This window comes from Eubalaena glacialis, chromosome 8 (genome assembly GCF_028564815.1).
Source record: "Eubalaena glacialis isolate mEubGla1 chromosome 8, mEubGla1.1.hap2.+ XY, whole genome shotgun sequence".
NCBI classification, from domain to species: Eukaryota; Metazoa; Chordata; class Mammalia; order Artiodactyla; family Balaenidae; genus Eubalaena; species Eubalaena glacialis.
In genome coordinates, this window is record NC_083723.1 from 26,091,987 (window position 1) to 26,112,129 (window position 20,143).

General features: G+C 32.8%; 1 protein-coding gene across 6 annotated transcripts in view; it reads right to left on the minus strand.

The window, feature by feature from the left end:
- The window catches only part of CACNA2D1 (calcium voltage-gated channel auxiliary subunit alpha2delta 1), a 494,545-nt gene that overhangs the window by 61,782 nt on the left and 412,620 nt on the right, over positions 1 to 20,143 (minus strand). For all 6 annotated transcript variants that reach the window (XM_061198476.1, XM_061198477.1, XM_061198475.1 and 3 more), the window contains 5 exons: positions 8,427 to 8,505; positions 7,481 to 7,530; positions 6,239 to 6,328; positions 2,095 to 2,172; positions 101 to 175 (listed from right to left, as the gene is read on the minus strand). In XM_061198476.1, coding sequence (XP_061054459.1) covers positions 101 to 175; positions 2,095 to 2,172; positions 6,239 to 6,328; positions 7,481 to 7,530; positions 8,427 to 8,505 — 372 coding nt within the window. The remainder of the gene's footprint in view (positions 1 to 100; positions 176 to 2,094; positions 2,173 to 6,238; positions 6,329 to 7,480; positions 7,531 to 8,426; positions 8,506 to 20,143) is intronic.

Sequence of the window (20,143 nt, forward strand, 5' to 3'; positions counted from 1 at the left end):
CAAAATTTTTGAGAGTTCCTTTTAAGTGCTTTAAAAACAAGCTAAATTAGTACAGAGTTTTAAAACAGAAAAGTTACCAAAAGAGTAAATTGCATCTTACTGTAAAACGTGGTGTCAGTCTTTTAATATCTTCCAAAGACACATCAACTCCCATCACACCAAGAATCAGCTGGTTCTATAATAAGATAGCAAAAGGCAGTGTATTTTCTACCGAAAATTTACATATTTCTACACAATTATTATATACGTTCATCCTTCTGCTTGACAATGGTTGTATTCCATACTAGCTTAAACATATATATATGTAAGGGTGAGGCACTTTTGGTATCAACTTGCAATGATTCTCAGCTTTGATTATATTCCCACAACTGTATCATTATTATTTAGCTTAAAAAGTGAAATCTTGATGATTAAAGCTAAAATACAAAAGATATATGAAATTTTAAATTTGATACTTCTTGTACTAATACTTATTTTAATTGCTGTACAGTCAGCAGCTGTAGGGGTCTGTGTGTGTGTGTGTGTGTGTGTGTGTGTTTGTGAGTGTAAACTAACTTTTTGGTATGCTATGATTAAGAAATCACAAAAATGTCCAGTTTAAAGTTAATTAGGCAATATGGAATGAGAAAATCATGGATTTTTGCTGCTGATAATACCTGTGTATACGTGAAAAGTACAATATGTGACCTTATTTGTAATAAAATAGCAGAAATTCTTCCAACACTATTTCTGGTTGCTGCTAACTTCTAAATACCAAACAATGGGCATCACAGTTTTAGTTGCAAATCAAAAAGGCCATGTGGTAAACTGTTATCATAATCTTCTGTGGGACATAGGATGTGAATGGTGTTAAAATTTAGAATCAGGAGTTTTCATCTTAAATGTAATTATATAAATTATAAAATAAATCAAAATGTTACAAAGAAAATCATAAAATCCAGTTAATAGTTATCACAAGAACATTTTAAATTTTGTGTAGGTGCACATAGAACGAGAAAGTCATGTCAACAACTGCTCTTTTCCCATGAACCAACCCTAGTCTGAGCAAATACCCTAAATTTAAGCATTCCCTTCGATAATCTACATGAGGAGTTAAGAGAATTACTCCTTCCTGAGTTATGATGACTAGAACCAGCAGATAGTTAAGAATGGTAATGGGCCCCCAAAGAGGAATAACCAATGTTTTCTATGGCCACATTATTAAAATAAGGAGTTCCACTGACATTTATAATAAGTGAACAAGCAATACTTTAGTGCAACTGACTTCATTACATTATAAACTGGAAATAAATTTCCCTCAAATCAGGAATGTCAACCAAACTATAAAATGAGTATTTAGCATTAAAAAATCTTAACTTCTCCCACATTCTTAAATTCCTTCTTATGTAAGCTAAGAAACAGAAATGTAAACCTACTTTTCAATCAAAAGTATTTTTAAAAAATGAGACAATTTAACAAGTACAAGAGACATATTTTTCAAAACTTGTAGAACTTCAAGTTGGTAGCATTATATTACATTGACAATATTACCAGCACTATAGAAATCAAGATTTTTAATGAAACTCATTAAGTATTTTTCCTGAATCTTAAAAAAAGAGAAAAAAATAATGAGAACTATTCATTTAAATCAGATCCTTAAGTTACATGACAATTAAAAAAACTATCCTTTGAATGTAAGCTGGAGGAGGAGTGATTCTAAAAAGGTACCTATACACCTGATACAAACATCACCATGGTTTTTTTCTTTGGATTTTTCTTTCTGAACTCCAAGGATATCTTAGATGCATTTAAAAACGTGCACACAATAGTACTTGCCCATTTATCATGTAATTACTCCCGGAGTCTGAACTTGTGTTCTCATCAAGTCACAGTTAAATAGAGTTAAGTTGAATCTTGGCTCTGGGGAACTGAGAACTTGACCTGCATTTCCTTTTTCCCAGGTGGTTATCACATAGGCAGCTGCTGCCTTTTACTTCCCGCCTCACGAGACAGTTACATTGTATGTATTTCCTTATAGAAATATCTTATCCACACTGAGCTTCAACGTCATAGCTTATCATTTATTATTATTAATTTTATCAATTAACTTTTAACCTTTAAGTTTGTCTTATTTTCGTTTTGGCCGGTTATGTTGAAGACCGGAAGAGTTCCAGTAATGACAAGTCCCAGTTCCTTAAAATAGATTCAGAGAGAAAAGTCAAATTAAAATTACAATTTAAACTTTATCATTCTGCATTAGTTTTTGATATCTGACAGTGCATTTTAGTTACTTTATAAACAGCCACAAAAAAATTAGTAATTGATTTTGAAAGCTTACTTTTTAAAAAGGCAATGAAATGTCTTAGAAATAAGCAGGATCTAGTAGGCAGTTCTTTGAGCACGCAACATCTAAAATAATACTCTTACGAGAGCATTGCAAATAACTATAAAAATCAAATTACACTAAACATTGCAGTAACCCTGCCCCTCCACTCTTTTTTTCATAGTGAGTGATAGTTCCCCTAATACCAGGGTCCACCATGAGCAGAGTGATATTAAAATATTGTTTCAAATGATTTACTTAACCTTCCTTTCTTTTTGCTTCATTCTTAACTTTTTTCATGCCCTAAGCCAAAGGCTTCATGCTAAACCACAGATGTGTAGCAGAATAACATTATAAACAGAAAAAACATGATACTGCATCTCTGGGATATTCTAGGTAAGTACACTATGATGTTCAAAAGAAGCAATATTGCTTCTAAATACTCTCCAAAATAAATAGTGATTTTTGACAAAGTGAAATGATGCAGACAACTGCAAACATCAAATATGAAAGTCCAGTCATGAAACCTTTTAGTATAATAAAAATAATCGCATACTGTTACTCAGCATGTAGACAGTTTCCTATGTTACATGAATCCACAGAGATTAGTTGGAATAAACTAATTTTCAGGTCAGAGGTTGCTTTTTTATGACTGTCATCTGCAACAATTATATTTCTTTTAACACTATTTCATGTCAAAACTACATTTTCACAAAATTACTCTTTAAAATAATTTAAAAATTATTGTTGAAAATTTTGAATTTGCTGAGAAAATATTAGTAATCTTTTTGTGAATAGAGACCCCAAATCCAAATCTCATGACTCCTGTTCTAATTCTAGAAACAGCACGGTCTTATAAAGAAAATGGCTTAGGCTATGGTTTATTATTAATTATACCTGTGGGAAGCTCAAAAACAATGGGAACTGAATTAGTGCGGAAGGACAATCATAGGCTTTCAGCAGAACAAGATATCAAATTGTTTGGAACCAAGAAAATTAAAATTAAGGAAATGACTATACGTAGTTGGCTGTATGATATACATGTTGGCTTTCTACTTAATCCTAAGGAAGAACCTGTGACCATGAAAAATCCTTAATTGAATATGCAAATTAATATTTGCAGTGAAAACTTTCCACCTCAAAGAAAGGCAGATTACAGATAATTTAGAAACCTAGTATCCAAAAGACACCAAAATCCACGGATGTTCAAGTCCCTTATATAAAATGGGTAGTATTTGCATATAACCCATGCACAACTTCCCATAGACTTCAAATTATCTCTAGATAACTTATAATACCTAATACAATGTACATAGTTGTAAGTACAATGTAAATGTTATGTAAACAGTTGCCAGTGCCTGGCAAATTCAAGTTTTGCTTTTAAGAACTTTCTGAAATTCTCTTTTCCTGAATGTTTTCAATCTGCACTTGGTTGTGCCTACAGACATGGAACACACGGATATGGAGGACCGACCGTATATGTATATGCACAGTTTTAAAAATGGTAGCATGGTATAAGATAAGGTATATATGGGTGCTCTTTTTCGTTGCATAACTTTTACATTTACACAGAATACCATAATTTGCTTCTCAATATGGTAATATGTGCCCCCCAAATGAGATACTAGTCTTCTAACATATTAGACAAAATTATGGATGAACTTATTTGTGCCTGACTTCCATTTTCTCTCTCCTTCATTAAGCAGACCAAAAAAATTGTACGCTATTCCAAGGCACTGTGCAAGTCTCTAAAAAAGAGAAATAAAGTAAGATTTCTGCCTCCTGGAATTTATTTGATGTTTCGTTTCTAGGGTGCAACTCTTTTCATCTCTCTAACATAAAGAACCTCACTTTGTCTCCCAAATAAAATGAACCCTCCACAATTCTGTCCCAGTCTTGGTTCTGTTCTCATCTCCCATTATCTCCAAAAGTGGCTTAGGTATCATTCTTTTAATATACCCGGCACTTCTCCAATTTTCATACTGCACCTCCCTTCTCTGATTTCACTACTCATCACCAATTTTAGAAACCTTACCTAGACTCATATATTTAGCTAACATGACACCATCTTTTCAACCTCACTCTACTCTATCCCCAAATATATGGCCTTCTTTCTTCTGATTTCCAGAGCTCTCTTCGTTTTCCTCATTATATTCATTACATTTTGTCTTGGATTATTTTTACCTTTTTCTTCTTAAAATAACTGTTAATTTGACTGGCATATATTTTGAATCTGCTATGTGCAGAGATTATAAACAAATACTTAGAAATGAAAGATGGGTCACTTTTTATTCTCAAGTCAGTAAAAAGAATGCTCTGTATATCCACTGACTAGACAATTCATTTGTTTCCTTTTTTTTTTTTTACATTTAGTTTCAGCTGGTAGAACAGCATATTTAGAACCCAAATCTCTTCCTAAAGTCATTTGTGCTATCAGTAAGAACCTCACCAACAAGGCAGACATGCTGGTTAATGAACTTCTGGTCATAGGAAATACAACAGGGCATAGTTATTGACTCCTCCTATCATATTTTGTCCTGTGATGGATTTGGATACGTGAAACATTTTGACCATAGATTTAGTTGACCATGTGACCTTAAATAAATATGTGATGTCAAGAAGGAACACTGGACAGTAATTTTAGCGAGGGCTTGAGGTAAGCAAGCTTCACTTTATCTTTCTCAGCACGCAAGGCTGCTGCTAATAGTGCCTATTTTTCTTCTAACTTCCTGTGTATGTTTATTTTACAAGAACCAAATGATAAGTAATTCTAAATGGATTGCATTCTGCCCTTTGGGTTCATCATTGCATTCAGAAAAGTAGTATCAGCATATAATTGAACTCCAAGTAGGAAAAGGGGTTATTGAATTAGCATTTACTTTTCAGGGCTTAATATTTTAAGTCTCTCCAATATATTACATTAGTAAAATTGTTAATAAAGTCTTCTCTAATTAAGTTAAGTGTATGAGTAAATCTTAAATATGATAATTACTATTGATAACTTTCATACCAGGAAAGTAAAAATTACATTAAAACATGATTTCCCAACTTCGGCCCTATTGATATTTTGAGCTGGATAATTCTTTGTTGTGTGTGTGTATGTGTGTGTGTTGGGGGTGTGTGTGACTGTTTTGTGCATTGTGTGGGATGTCTAACAGCATCCCTGGCATCTATTCATTGGATGCCAGTAGCAACCCCTCCCTATTCAGTCATGACAATCAATAATACCTATGGATATTTCCAAATGACCTGAGGGGCAAAATTACCACCAGTTGAGAGCCACTGCTTTGAAATTTGATGGCGTACCTGTACTAAAATTTCTATTGTGTAGTGGACAGATTAACATGTTTTTGTTATTTCACACCAGATTTGATCACTTCAATGGCTATTTCCATAAATATTTGGGGTTGAATCTAAAGCAAGAAATTATATATGAAGAGGTGGTTAGGTTTGTGATTGTTCCCGGATAGGGTAAGATACTTTCTATTTAACTGCATGTACTTCTGAGTTTTGTTGAGTCTGGTTTGAGATATGGAGGATATACATGCTTCTGCTAGCTGAAGTCTATTTTAAAAATACCTTCGTCACAATTCCTGTTCAAAATCTGCAGTAATAGGTACTAATTCATGTGACTTTAGTATTTTTTTTACATAAAAATTCAAAAAGTTATCAAAATGGTCTTAAATTCAAGATTAGAGGTTTGAAATTCTACAACCTCAATGGCAACTGAAAAATAACACTTTACATCTGTGGTTCTCCACTACACATAAGTCTACATTTTTATGTAAATTATCTAAATTCTAGCAAAGAAGGTTGTGATAGAAGGAATTTTGAAAGGGTTTCATGAACAGGAAAAGAGAAATGGAAGCTAGAAAGAAAGAGAAGTCAGCTGTGTGCTTTTGTTATAACAGTCTTTGGTTGAACAGCTTAGCTTACCAGTGCATCCAGGTATACATTTGTCCACTGGACTTGCTTAGCTTTGTCTCCTGCTAAAACCATTGGTCTTCCCAGAACATCCAAATATTCCTATATATACATATACATAAAAAAGAGTTACGTGGTTGAAAACTAGGAACGCAGTGCTAAAAAAAAAAAAAAAAACTTTACAGAGAAAAAATTATCTAGAGTTAAAAATGAAGATGGAATCAAAATTATTAAGAAAGTTAAGCATATAATCATTCAATTCCTGCTTTGGGTACTCCATAAATGGTATGTCTGCATACTTAGAATAAACAATATTTGACTTATATTATTTATACAATGTATCTACCCCAGTTTTTTTTCTAGTAACAAAATATTCTCTTTCTGAGGTTCAGCCAACAATAAGTGAAATAGGTTCCTTGTGAATTGTTTTATGTTAATCTAAACTATTTAAGGCTCTGTGATTTACTGGATGGAACTACACAAATTTGAAATAATAAAGCAGCCACGTACTTGTTTTCATATCACAGATTGTTTGGCTGAAATTCAAAACTACATTTAAACATATCAAAAAATACATGAACTACTGTGCCAAATCTAGACACCAGGCTTAAATACAGCTGCTGTTTCATTTCAAAATTCAATGTATTCAGTATTCATTTCCACAAATGCCACGTTATCTGTGCTAAATTTTGACTTAGTTTATTTTGTAGACCCTCAGTTATGTTTAGAATTAATGAGTTTAAGTAGCAATTTAGGAATATTTAAAAATAATATACATTTAAATTAACTTAATTGCTTCAATCTCCCTGGTTATTTAACAAGCATGTTTTCAACTGAATGGTTGCAGAAAAATCATCTCCTTGTTGTAAGTTGTAATAATTATTGTTTAACTTTCTATGTTGTACCTACAACTTGGAGAAACTCATTTAAATAATTTGCAATAGAACCAAGTTGAAATTATATGATGAGATTGTTAGTAAACTGATTTTATTTACTTTCTATTATGTTTTTAACATCTGAGAAGAAAAAAATACTCATATATTTTTGCCTGAGTTTTGGATGTCTAAAAACACTTGGAACCCTAATGAAATGAAAACCAATACATTACCATGATACTTATCATTTTATTACAAATGGAATAGTATGAATCATTTATTCATTTTCACCCATTTTCTCCATATTGAGCATATTTAAAGCAGCGAAGAAATATCCTAGTTTGAAAAAATACTTTAAACAAGTTTTAAAAAACCATACCTGAGTATTGATTCTTATTGCTCCAATGGAAGGAATTTCATAATAATAACCTGAAATATATATATATACAGATTTATACATATAAACATTATGATAAAATAAAGGACCACAAAATTATTTTATGGCTTTGTAGGAGACACTGAGCACTTCTAATTGAGCAAACACTAAAATATCAACATCACTGATAAATCTGGAAAATGTTTGATGAATGTATTCTCATAGCAAATACACAGGCTTTATGAGAAATATCACTACATTTCTTAGATTGTATAAAACAAATGTTATTTTTCTACAAAGCAGTAGGGAACCTGGTATCATTAAAATTTTTTTTCATTGAAGAAATTATTAAAAATACACAATGATGGGTATCTAACAATTATTATATTCATATAAAATACCTGCCTAAAAATAGCTTTCAGAATAAATCTACGTTCTTTTTATTGCCATGTGGCATTTTTCAAATAACATGTTTTTTTTGTCTGAGTATAAAAGTAATATAGGTTCACTACACAAAGTCTGAATTACCTAGGAATGTATAAGAAGACATTTAAAGAAACAATAATTTAACCACTCAGAGAAAAAAATGTGCATATTGTGTCACACTTCCTGATACCTAAGTTTTACATAATTCAGATATTGTTTCATTCTTAATTCTTCATGTCAAGTTATATTTGATAAGCATCATTAGTATCATGCAATAAAATATACTCCTTTATAAATGTACAATATGATCAGATGTCTGCATTTTAATGTAATGTAACACTAATATCAAAGTTTCTTAAGTGTGTGTTTTTTTAATAGAAAACATCTTCAGCATCTTATTCTTGCCTTGATTCCTATAAAAAATTAGCTATAACTTTAGAGTATTTTAAATGATAATATGTAGAACTAACAACTACCAAATTCTTCTTCTTATAAAATGTGGTCAAGTAAACAGACTTGTTACCTTTATTTTCACAGGCCATCCACTGAATAGGTCCTCTGTCATAATTATGTTGACCAACTGAAAATGTGAATACACGTACCTGGTGAATTGAAAAATGGGTATCTGTTAGGCTGCATAAAATTTAATTGAAAGGCAAAACAAAAGAACTAAAATAAAAAACATGTAAAAGCATGGTTTTCAGTTAATTAACGTGACAAGGAGAATTGAGGCCACTAAATCACTCAGGAAGGCACCAGAGAGAAACCACATAATCTACTGTAAATACAGACTTCAGTTACTGAATTTAAGTTAGTACTTGGGTGCCCTGCACCATATGTCAATCCTGTGGCAGGATCATGACTAAGGTTTCATTAGTAGAAATGGCATCTTTCAGGTTCAACCCAACTTCACCTGTCTCACTTGGTTAAGACATATTATTCATATATTTAGTCACTGCAAAGAAAAAAAAAAAAGTCCTATTTCATAGGTATGAGATTATAAAAATGTATATAGAAAGGTGGTCATTATACTTTTAGTTGCTTAGGGCATTATACTTAATGATGGTTTCACTACTTTCACATCATAGAAATATTTAGGATGTACATGTATGATTATGATGTTAGTCATATTACTTACTTTCTATAAAAGATGACGGGCATATATGATAAATATTTTAAGCTCCTAGCATTTTTAAAAAGAATCAAAATATTGACTGTTTCTAATATATAATATGCAAATGTTTAAAAATTTAATTGAGATAGTGTTTAATTATAGTAATTTATATATTCATTGGAAGCCACTGAATTTAAATAGTATAAAAGCATAGAAGATAAATTCAATGATGTCAATAAGTATTTAATAAAATGGCTATTTGACTTATATCGATTTTTACCAATTTAGTAATCTAAGTAAACAGGTACTCTAAGTTCATCATTTTAGCTTTTTCTAAAGATAAACATGCAGAAAATCACTTTTCCATGAATTTATGGTCTGGTTTGAACTATGTTAAGAGCTTTTCCCTAATTCATGTCGATTGTTTGAATTGACATTTTCTAACCGTTTCATCTGTTTCATCTTTTGCACAACTGCAGAGCACAAATCTCAAAAGAGATTTCACATCTGTTCTCTGTTCTTTTGCTGGTCTTGACTGCACTGAGGTCACATCATGACAATCCTTGCCCTAAAATGTACATCAGGGATGTTGTTTCACTTGTAAAGTTTTACGTGAGCCACCCTTAGGTCGTCTGGGTTTGCCTCGGCTAGTTATGTAGGAAGCCATACGTCAGAGTTTTAATCATCTCAAATTGTAAGGACAAATGACTGGTTCTAGTTTAACAGAAGTTGGTCACACCCACCTCTCTCTCTCAATCCCTCAAAATGCAAAATGCAGTCTCATTTCCTTAAAATCTTCAATTGGGTCATTTTGGGGGCTATGTATTTCAATGTAGCGTCACTACTTACATCGTAAAACTTACTCCTAAATGGAAATATTTTTATAAACAGGTTGGCAACCCTACTAACAGTTCAATTTAACTGCCATACCTTAAAAAACTGTCACGTGAATTCAGGGCAGGGAAACAATCAAGATGCTCCAGAAAGCACTTGGGGATGGCTTTCATAATTAACATTTGAAAGCATGTCTCACACTTTCAGTTTAAAGCACTGCTTTATCTGGTCGCTCCTCTTACCACGACAGCGCTCCAGTAAAATGTTTTCCATAGAATACTTTTCGGTACAAAGAAATAAATAATAAGACTAAATGAATTATTATATCTACATCCCTAGAAATCAAGCATTTCTAATAACAAAGAGGCTACACTTAGACACACACCATGTGATTATTTTTGACTGATGTTATTCATTAAATAGTCCAAATAAACACAACTCAGCCAAAAAACATACTAGTAAAACACAACCACCAACAACAAAACTTGTTGTTTTATTTGTTTTGCTACAAAAGTTTTGCCTGACCCCCATCGTTGGCCTCCATGGAGACCTCAGAGGTTGTTCAAATTAAGGAATTCCGCATCAGAGCTGGGTGTCGAAGTGTACATTGTCATAATTAATTATAATTTAATAAAATTTTACTGCACACTAGGCTTTTTTTTTCTCTCTCTTTATTCATTTATCACATAGGTCCTTCCCTGGCTATTTGAATATAGGCTGCATTAACTGACTGACTCATTCCCATATTACAAATATATAATTTTTACCCCTTTCTCAGTTGTGCCACAATGAAGAGTTGTGGCACGTGGACGCTCAGCTGCGGCAGGCACGCGGGATCTAGTTCCCCGACCAGGGATCGGGAACCCAGGCCCCCTGCATTGACAGCATGGAGTCTTACCCACTGGACCACCTGGGAAGTCCCTAGACATTTTTTTTTCTTTTTTTTTAAAAAGATTGATTGATTGATTGATTGTTTGATTGATTGCTATGTTGGGTCGTCGTTTCTGTGCTAGGGGCTTTCTCTAGTTGCGGCAAGCGGGGGCCACTCTTCATCGCGGTGCGCGGGCCTCTCACTATCGCGGCCTCTCTTGTTGCGGAGCACAGGCTCCAGACGCGCAGGCTCAGTAGTTGTGGCTCACGGGCCCAGTTGCTCCACGGCATGTGGGATCTTCCCAGACCAGGGCTCGAACCCGTGTCCCCTGCATTAGCAGGCAGATTCTCAACCACTGCGCCACCAGGGAAGCCCCCTAGACATTTTTAAAGACATTATTTTTCTGAAATTTTCCTACCAACGGTTACTAAAATCTTAAAAATTACAAATTCAACCTTTCTATAGTTTCAGCAACTGCCTTACCATTACAATATTTACAAAATCTTTCTAATATATCTAAAATGCTTATTTTTCTCTTGGGGGATACACACATGCACACAAAACATATGCATGTAAAAATTTAATGATTTTATAGATTATCTTAGAATTTTCTAAAATGATTTTATAAATATATATTTTGTTGAGAAAATTTTAATATAAACCACTCACACTTTTTAATTCTTTATATGACAGTGAAAAAAATCAACATAAACATTACTTCAATCCCAGGTGCTGTACCCATGCTGAATTTGGCTTTGCTTTACACATTTTAGCTAATTATGTAATATGGATTTTAACTTCATTGATTTCATAAGGAGGTATGATATTCAACATTTCATAGTGCATGTACACAATGAATTGGTGAAATTTGATTATTTTTGTATCCTAACTTTCTACTTGGAGTTTTAGATAGTTTCATTCCTCCTTTTCCACACTATATTACTGCCACCCCGTGGAAGAGTTAATGAACTAACTAAAATTCCAGATGCCAAATCCACAGAGATGATTGCTATCCCCTCATTCTTCTGGTGTTTTTCACTTCTTTAAGTGTACCATTCTTCCTTAGCTATAATTCTGGGGAAAGGAAAAAATAAAGTGATTCCTTGAAATAGGCACGATTTAGAAATTAAGGTAAATTACATTCTCAAAGATGTGTATTTTTAGAGTTCTTTTCTTATTAATGTATTTACATGGTCTTACATAAAAACAAATAAAATGACATATAAAATAACTTGAAACACAATGTGCAGTCATACAAGCGAAATATTCCATCTGAAGTTTCCATTAAGCAAATTATTACTTTAAATCAGGCCTCCATTAAAGCAAAGTTAACTTTACATTGATAATTACAACACGAGATGCATGTAACAAATACATACTGGAGACTTCTGTTCTAAGTGAAATGTTCCTAGAAAATTTGCTAAATGATCCTGAACTGGTTGATTTTAGGCCATGTTTCAGAATGTTCAGCTCTGTGAGGGTCATATATGAAATATACACAGTTATAGATGGCTTTGAAAAATATTCTTCATAATGCTGGAGTCTAGGTCTCTAACAGAAATAATGTGCGAAGGTAGTATTGAATAAACTCTGGCTAGGGTTAAAACAGTTCCAAAATTGCACTACTGTATCTATTATAGTGCCTTATACAGAAATAGAAATAAATATTAAATGAAAAAAAATTGAATAGCTAAATGAGTGGTCTTAACGTTTTCCCAGAGGGACATAAGACAAACTTTGATATCATCTGACATATAAATCAGTTCATTATTATAATAGAGTAGAGCCAAAACCGGACTGATAGACGTCTTGCATTTTATACTCTGGGTTGTTTCATATACTTATATCATGGTAAATTCATAATCTTTTTTTTTTATGTTATGCTGTCTTGCTCAATGGAGATGAGCAAACTTTTTCAGGCAAATTAAAGTATGTATAATACACTTAAACCCTTTATGTGCTGTATTATTCCTAGAGAATGAAAATAACTCATAATTATTGACTCGTGCTTAGTTATATAAGAATAGTCACAAAATAAATTGTAATTTGAGAGCGTATTTAATAAAATTAAACTTAAAACAATTAAAAATCTCTATTATTAGTTGCAAATTTATATAATTCGGCCTTCAGTTGGTTCAAAAATCATTTTTTCTCTGAACAGAACATTATAATTCCAAGATGCAAATTTGACATGTCAAGCCTGACCTACTTGATCAGAGAAAACTTTTAATTAACAGCAAATTGGGTTATTGATTGGTTTCTTACAATACACCACTGATTTATCCTTCAGTTCTAGACTTCCGTTACTCTGGTTTTTATTTTGTCTTGTTTGTTGAAGACTAAAATACTTGTCTTCAATTAAGATTTTTCCAAAACCACAGGGTCAACCTATTTTTAAAAGCCATAGGAATTTCTTGTTTCCCAGCAGAACCCAGTTACTGGAAACTGTCACCTCAACAATTATCAGTTACCCAGAGTTCAAGTTTAATTTACAATAGGCAAATCTCCAAGGAATAATGGAAATGAGACTATGAAGAAAGAAAGCCAATAAAACTAAAATAAAAACTTCAGCTATCGACTCATGTTAGAAAAATGATGTCAGAAATGGGTTTTATTAATTTACTGTGCGTACTAAAATTTTTGGCATGAAGCCTATAAAAATACTAGATTGGACTGAATATTTCAGGAGAAAATTCTACAGCGGTTTCCATAATTCACAAGTGTACCAGAATCCAGAGCGTTTAAAATAACCTACATCTCTAGTTTTATAGCATTATGAAATAAATAAAAGCGTCTAAATACACCTTTCACACTTAATTTATTTTATAAAGCCCAGTGATCTGAAAGGTTCTTACAAGCCTGCAAAGATCTGATGGCTTAGTTTAATCCATCTTAGCCTCTTAAGGCTGTGAGAAATATGTCCCTTAGCAGTAAAGCTTTGCTATCCGACCAGAAGGAAAGATCCTGGGTGGGCAAATGATGATTGGCATGGCCACAAGGCTGCCCTGGAGAGAGAGACACACACAACCAGACAGCGTATTCCACATGAGGTTATGAAATTTGGACTGTAGATCATTTAAATGACTGACTTTGCCACTTAGTAGCTGTTTAACTTTCAACAAGTTCCTTAACGTCTCAAATTTTGGTTTTATTTCCAAAATGGGGATGATGTTGATGGTAATAAACATCTTTTGTCATATGGTTATTACAATTGTGAATGAAGTAATACATGTAAATCTTTTGTATTATATGGAAAATAATAAGCACAATAAATATTATCTATGGTAATAAAGATGACCATCATGATGATGGTGACTACAATGTCTCCTACAGTCAAGCTATCAGAATTCAATGAGGTAACATTTTCCATTAGTGGGATACTAGCCTTTCGTGCCTTAAAAAGAACTTAAAATAACTTGAAGTAACACCTTCCCAAAGGAACAAATTTGGCTTGCTTTATTACATTTAGCAGTAAACTCCAAAGAAAAGGAGGCAATATTGTCTAAATGCCATTGTGTCCATATAAGATATATCTGCATGGAATTGCCCAGGGTCTGACGAAGGCAAGAATTTCATAAGTGACCTTTGAATTAGTCTGAGTAAATCACACAAAGCAACTTTAAAAAAGGAAAACAAAATGCCGTAGGTTTTGCCTACATGATCTTAAAGCACCAAGCAGATATTTCTCTCACATCTCTTGCATGTGCGTACGTAACATAGATACATGCCTCAGGATTATATCAGTGTTTAAAATTTTTAACAATTATAATGAATCACCCTTGCATTATCAGATTATAAGGAAGTAATTTTGGGTTTCCCTGCATACATTTATAGTACTTGACACAGGAGGAATAAGCTATGGACGCATTTCATTTCCAAGCAGTTATAGCTCTGCAAAGACTATTGTCAGCAGAGGCCAAGAAATAAGCAATATACTGATTTATTTCAGGTGTTCTTCTTGGGTAATGCTAAATACTTCACTGACACTAATTATGAGAATACTCATGAAAAACTATGTGTTGGACTGGTGAGGGTGAATGGAGAGGTGCCATCAATACAATAGTTTTTTAATATAAACTTAAGCCCTCCCTATTTACTTATAAGATGACATATCCAAGAGTGGAACATAAATTTTACTCTACATTCCACTTATAAGGAAAAAATTGTTTTAAATTATTTGCTTTTAAAAGAGCAAAGCTATTGAGTTTTTTTAACATTTATGAATGTTTTATAGTTTACCTTCGAGCTTATTCATTGCATATTTATATTTATTTATGTTGGGCATCCTCAGTAAATATACTTAGCAACTGCTGTGCGTCAAGCCCTTGCTAGCCTCTAAGGAGTCAATGGTAGGTTTACAAACTAACACAACCCCTAGTTCATGGAGCTTTTAAGAGAGGAGAGTTCAAGACAACAGGTGAATAAATACATAATTAAAACAATAAAAAATGGTAATCTGGGAGAATGAAAACAAAGAGGAAAGATGGTGCTGAAATAGAGAATGATAAAGAAGGTGTGTGCGGAAAGGAGACCACACTAGAAAGACTGAGCGGGGAAGACCTCTGCGCAGAGATACACGGCAAGCAGAGTTCTCATCTGAGAAGAAGGCAGCCACAGAAAAAGCAGAACAGAGTGCCTCTCCTGGTAGAACGATTGCACACAAACAAAAGGCAATCCCAATTTGAGGTGGCACAATTCTACCTAGAAATTATTTCGAGTGCATTTTTTGCACTCTATGGCTTAAGTCTTGCAATATATTTTGTGCTTAATGTAATACTTATTCTCATTCTTCATTGGATTTGTTTTAGCTACTAAATTAAGGACTCTGTAAAATGTATGGAAGTAATATTACTCAGACCTGAAGAGAATGTACCTGATAATATTTTCCTTAGTTTAGGCAATGAATTATCAACATTAATTTTATTCTAAGAAAGCAAATGTAAATAAATCTGTCAGAGAGAAGGACACATACACACATGTACACGCACGCACACACATGCCTTTTAAATTGATCATCTCTCTACTGGGCCAGTGTTACTTGTAATTATTGTTTTCAGCCATACCATAAGTCCAGCATAAATAATATATTTGGTTTTTAGAACACAGGTACAGTTCCTAATCTAAAGCTGAAAAATCTTTTGGAAACTGTTGAAAGTGCCAAAATACACGAAATGAAACTTTTTAGAAGCAGTGTATTTGTTAAACAGTATTAAACATTCTACAAGTCTGAATGCCCTTCATTATCACATGTTTGAACATTCCTTCCAAAGGCTTCATTCTTTCCTGATGGAGAAGCCAGGCAGAGACAATTGAGAAGGCAATGAATTATTTGCCATGAATTATTTTCCTTACCATCTGTTGAAAAAGTAATTGACAGTTTTCACTCTTATCGTATAAAACACATGTGCAGATTCAGCCATTTGTGATTTGATTTAGATTTTTGTAGCCTATAAATTATTTCTCTCTATTTTGGATCTGACAAAAAAATAGAAAAGACTGCCAATCATTTTTTAAAGAATTAAAAAAAATAATGCATCTATTGTCAGGCAATTATAACTTTAGCTATGTATTCTTTATTTTAAAAATTATTCCACATCTATCATATGCTTTTTTCCCATTTGTTCTTCTCTTTCGATTGACTAGTTATTTTGAAATTTTCATTTTATAGATTTTGAATGCCTTTTTATTTTTGATTAATTCTGAGAATTAACCTAAGAGTCCGAGAACTATTTTCTAGCTGGCTAGACAATCTTAAGTGTGTACTGCTAACCAAAATCCCTTTGCTATTATACAGAAAATCAAATATCTTTAATTTTCCTAGGTCTGGGAATTATCCTTCAACTCTGTGTCTGGTTTTACTTTCCTTTATTCATTTGTGTGCACTCTATGATAGAGTTCATTTTGGTTTTGGCACCATTTTTAAGGAAGTCTCGCACACATGGGTGAGCCCTAAGGAATGGCATAGTTACAGGTAAAGATTAGAAAGTGAATGCATTTTAATGTGGAACAGCTGTGTGAGGAGATTACCATGCACTCAGTTTTAAACTGTACCTATCTATAATCAGGTAGATTAATTCCCAAGAGTAATACATTTCAAAAGAACCCAAACATTTTGTTCTAATTCTTAAACCTTTTGGCCTCATTAAATTGTGCTGTATATCTGCAGCCTCATTCATCAGCTCTCTGATGTATCTCATCACACCTACCTGGGTTGCTCTGAATGATTTCTAATGTCATCTGGATGAAAAATGGCTTTAAATGAATCATTCAGCAGCCACATTAATGTCAAGCAAGAGGCTTGGGGAGAAAGTAGGATTCAAAGAGTAGTTTTCAGATTTTTTTTCTTTAAAAGCTCTCCAAACTTTGTGACTTTGTAATTTTGATATTGTTAAGTTACAAGTGAACTTCTGTCTTGAAGAGCATGCTTTAAAATAAAGTTATAATCGAATATAGAATTTTTAAAAGTATTGAAAGTTTTTATTTTACTAACTCTAGCAAATTCAGTTTTATACATCAGCCATTTGAAAGATAATGTGTCTAGTGAAGTTCTGAGTTGATAAACTTATTATGTAATATATGAATTTTGCAGGTAAAGAATTGGTCTGTCATACCCATACCCATCCTTAGATGACAAAGATAGACAATGATCTTCCATATCAGTGTCTGTGGCAGCAAATCTCTCAGACTGGGTGGATGAATGGAAGGTATAGAGAAGTCTGAATAAGGAGGGAAAGTTAGAAAGGGTTTGACAATTCACCCAAAACCCTTTGAAGCCATGTTTGAAGATGGTGGAAAAAACCTCTCTTATACATATACACACTGTTTTTAGTAGGTACATTTACACACTATTTGCACACATACACCCTTGGCATAAACAATTAACTATGTAAATGTTGTCTTGACAAAGTACAAATACACTCAAAAATATAAGTGAATTAAAAGTGGTTGTCTGCCATCATCTATTTTCACTGTTAGTGGACACAGAACATACAAATACCAAGAGACAAATTTTGTGTTTAATGTGGTTTTCCCACATTAGGAAATTCGAAAAGCCATTGAACTTGAAGTAAAGTGCATATGAAATGTGGTACAACAATGTTTCCAGAAATATAATTCCTACTTGTCCAATTCAGGTATCTGTGCTCTGTATCTCTCTCAATCCCTCCTCTTTCAGGGGTCTCCATCAATTATCCTTTCTCTGTTTTGTAACTATAAGATTTCTTGTCTGGGTATCCCTTTACTAACCTTAACATATAATAATGACTTGGCTCTTCCAACTTTAAAAAAACAAAATGTATGCATGCACATATGTGTGTGTGCACAGCTTCACCCAGAACTGACTGTCTTATTTTTTTCCTAGTATTTCTTAGCAAATTTGCGAAGATTTTAGAAAAATTAGTTTATGTTCAGATTTCTACTTCCTCATGCCTTAAGCACTTCTCAACTACCTGTCGGAATTTACTCATTGAACTTTATATAAGAGAGCTAAGCCAAAGTTACACACATGGTCCCTTGTTCCTGGAGATACGATGGACAGAAGGAATGTCCATTTAAAACAGATATAAATATGTGTGCATATATCTATGTATGTAAGTACATACACATGTATGAGTGTGTATCACAGAACTTCGCTACACCACTGAAATTAGACTCACATAAAAAATGTAGTATCTAATTCCAAGGACATCTTAACTTTTCTTACCTAATCATACATTTACTTTAAAATCACAGAAACTAAGCACTGACTACTTAATTTTCAAAGTTGCTTTGGAATTCACAAAAATTATATGTCCTTAGGAGAAGTGTGTGTCCTTAAAGCACAGCAACATTCACAGGCAAACAGCATGATTGTTGAGTAAGATTAGATTCATCAGTTTTACAAAAATGAATTCAATATGAATAATTTCTTATGTGGTTTAGCATGTTGCAAAATGCCTTTGTTTAAAACGTGGAGTTCCTATAAAAGCTGAAGGGGATGAGAAGCAGTGTTTCAAGATAATAATATTTACATTGGACATTTTTAGGATATATACATAGAAAAATGATTTTCAACTAGTTAATTCTTCATATATTCAATCAACTGAACAATTTGTGAAAACAGAGGGTAGAATACAATTGTTTTCCTTATGGTATAAAACCTCTTATATTTTAAAAAAAGGAAAAAAATAAACTTATGATATGCCTCCAAGACATATTATTGTGTTAATTCTATATACAAACAGAGTTCGGGGAGAGAAAGAAAAAAAGTTTAGATGAAAATTTCCTCTCTTTTTATACATTTAAATTCTTTTACTTAAACCTGTTAAAGTTTTTTTTTTACTCTTTGAAATCAGAATATATCTTAGGCACAAATTATGATATAGATTGTAACATTCATTGCCATATTTGTTTAAGAAACTCTTCCATTTTGAAGAAAAATATCCAGAGGTAAATGATATTCCTGCTGGTTGGTTCAGATGATATCAAAATTAAAGAAAAGATTTATCTAAACTTATATTCATTAAAAAATGAAAAGTAGTGGGGCTTGCACTTATATACCTCTATCACAAAATAATAAAATATACTTGAAATTATGACTATAAGATGCTAAGAAGTCTCTTCCAAATTATCAGTGTATGATTAATTAGTAGAATATTGAGATAAATGTATTAGATTAATAGAGTTCAATTTGGGCTAAATTTATTTTATTACATTTGAGTTCTTCAAAACATGGTAATGTTACATTATTGAGAATATTTAAATAAGCAAAATAGTCCTTACTCCAGGTTATGTTTTATAATTATGAATTTGTTCTATAACAGAAATCATGCTTCCAACTTTTGTTAGACATACTCAAGTTACTTATTGCCATGTATTGAGAACTATCTCTGAATCTGTGCTCTCAGCAGGATGCTGAGAGTTCAAAGTTAAACAATACAAAGGCCCAGTCTTGTAGGACCTTGTCATCTAGAGAGGGAACAGAGAAGAGATTTTGTGGGTAGAATACAGTGTGAGGGACGCGTAGGGCTGAATACACTGTGCTATATGGGATCAGAGCACGAGCCTGAAGTGGGAGGAAAGTGTCAGGAACATCCTTCAGGGGGTGATGATTGCCCAGGATTCTGAACAATGAGTAGCAGTTACTAAATAAAGTAAGTAATGCACACTACATCTTAGATTAATACATCTGTATCTTCCCATTACTTTTCATTCTACTGATGTTTTTGAAACAAATATTCACAAAATCAAGTTACCATTTGAAAATATTCAGTCTATTAACAGTTCAGTCCATTTATCAACTTTTCCAAAAGGAATGGCTCTTCTGTATAATCAAAGTCACCAGGTGTTTTAAAAAAAACTTAACCCTTGCATTAAACTTATGTCATATGACATTATACTTTAATAGCATATGTAATATCAAAGAGTTGAGTATTAAAAAATT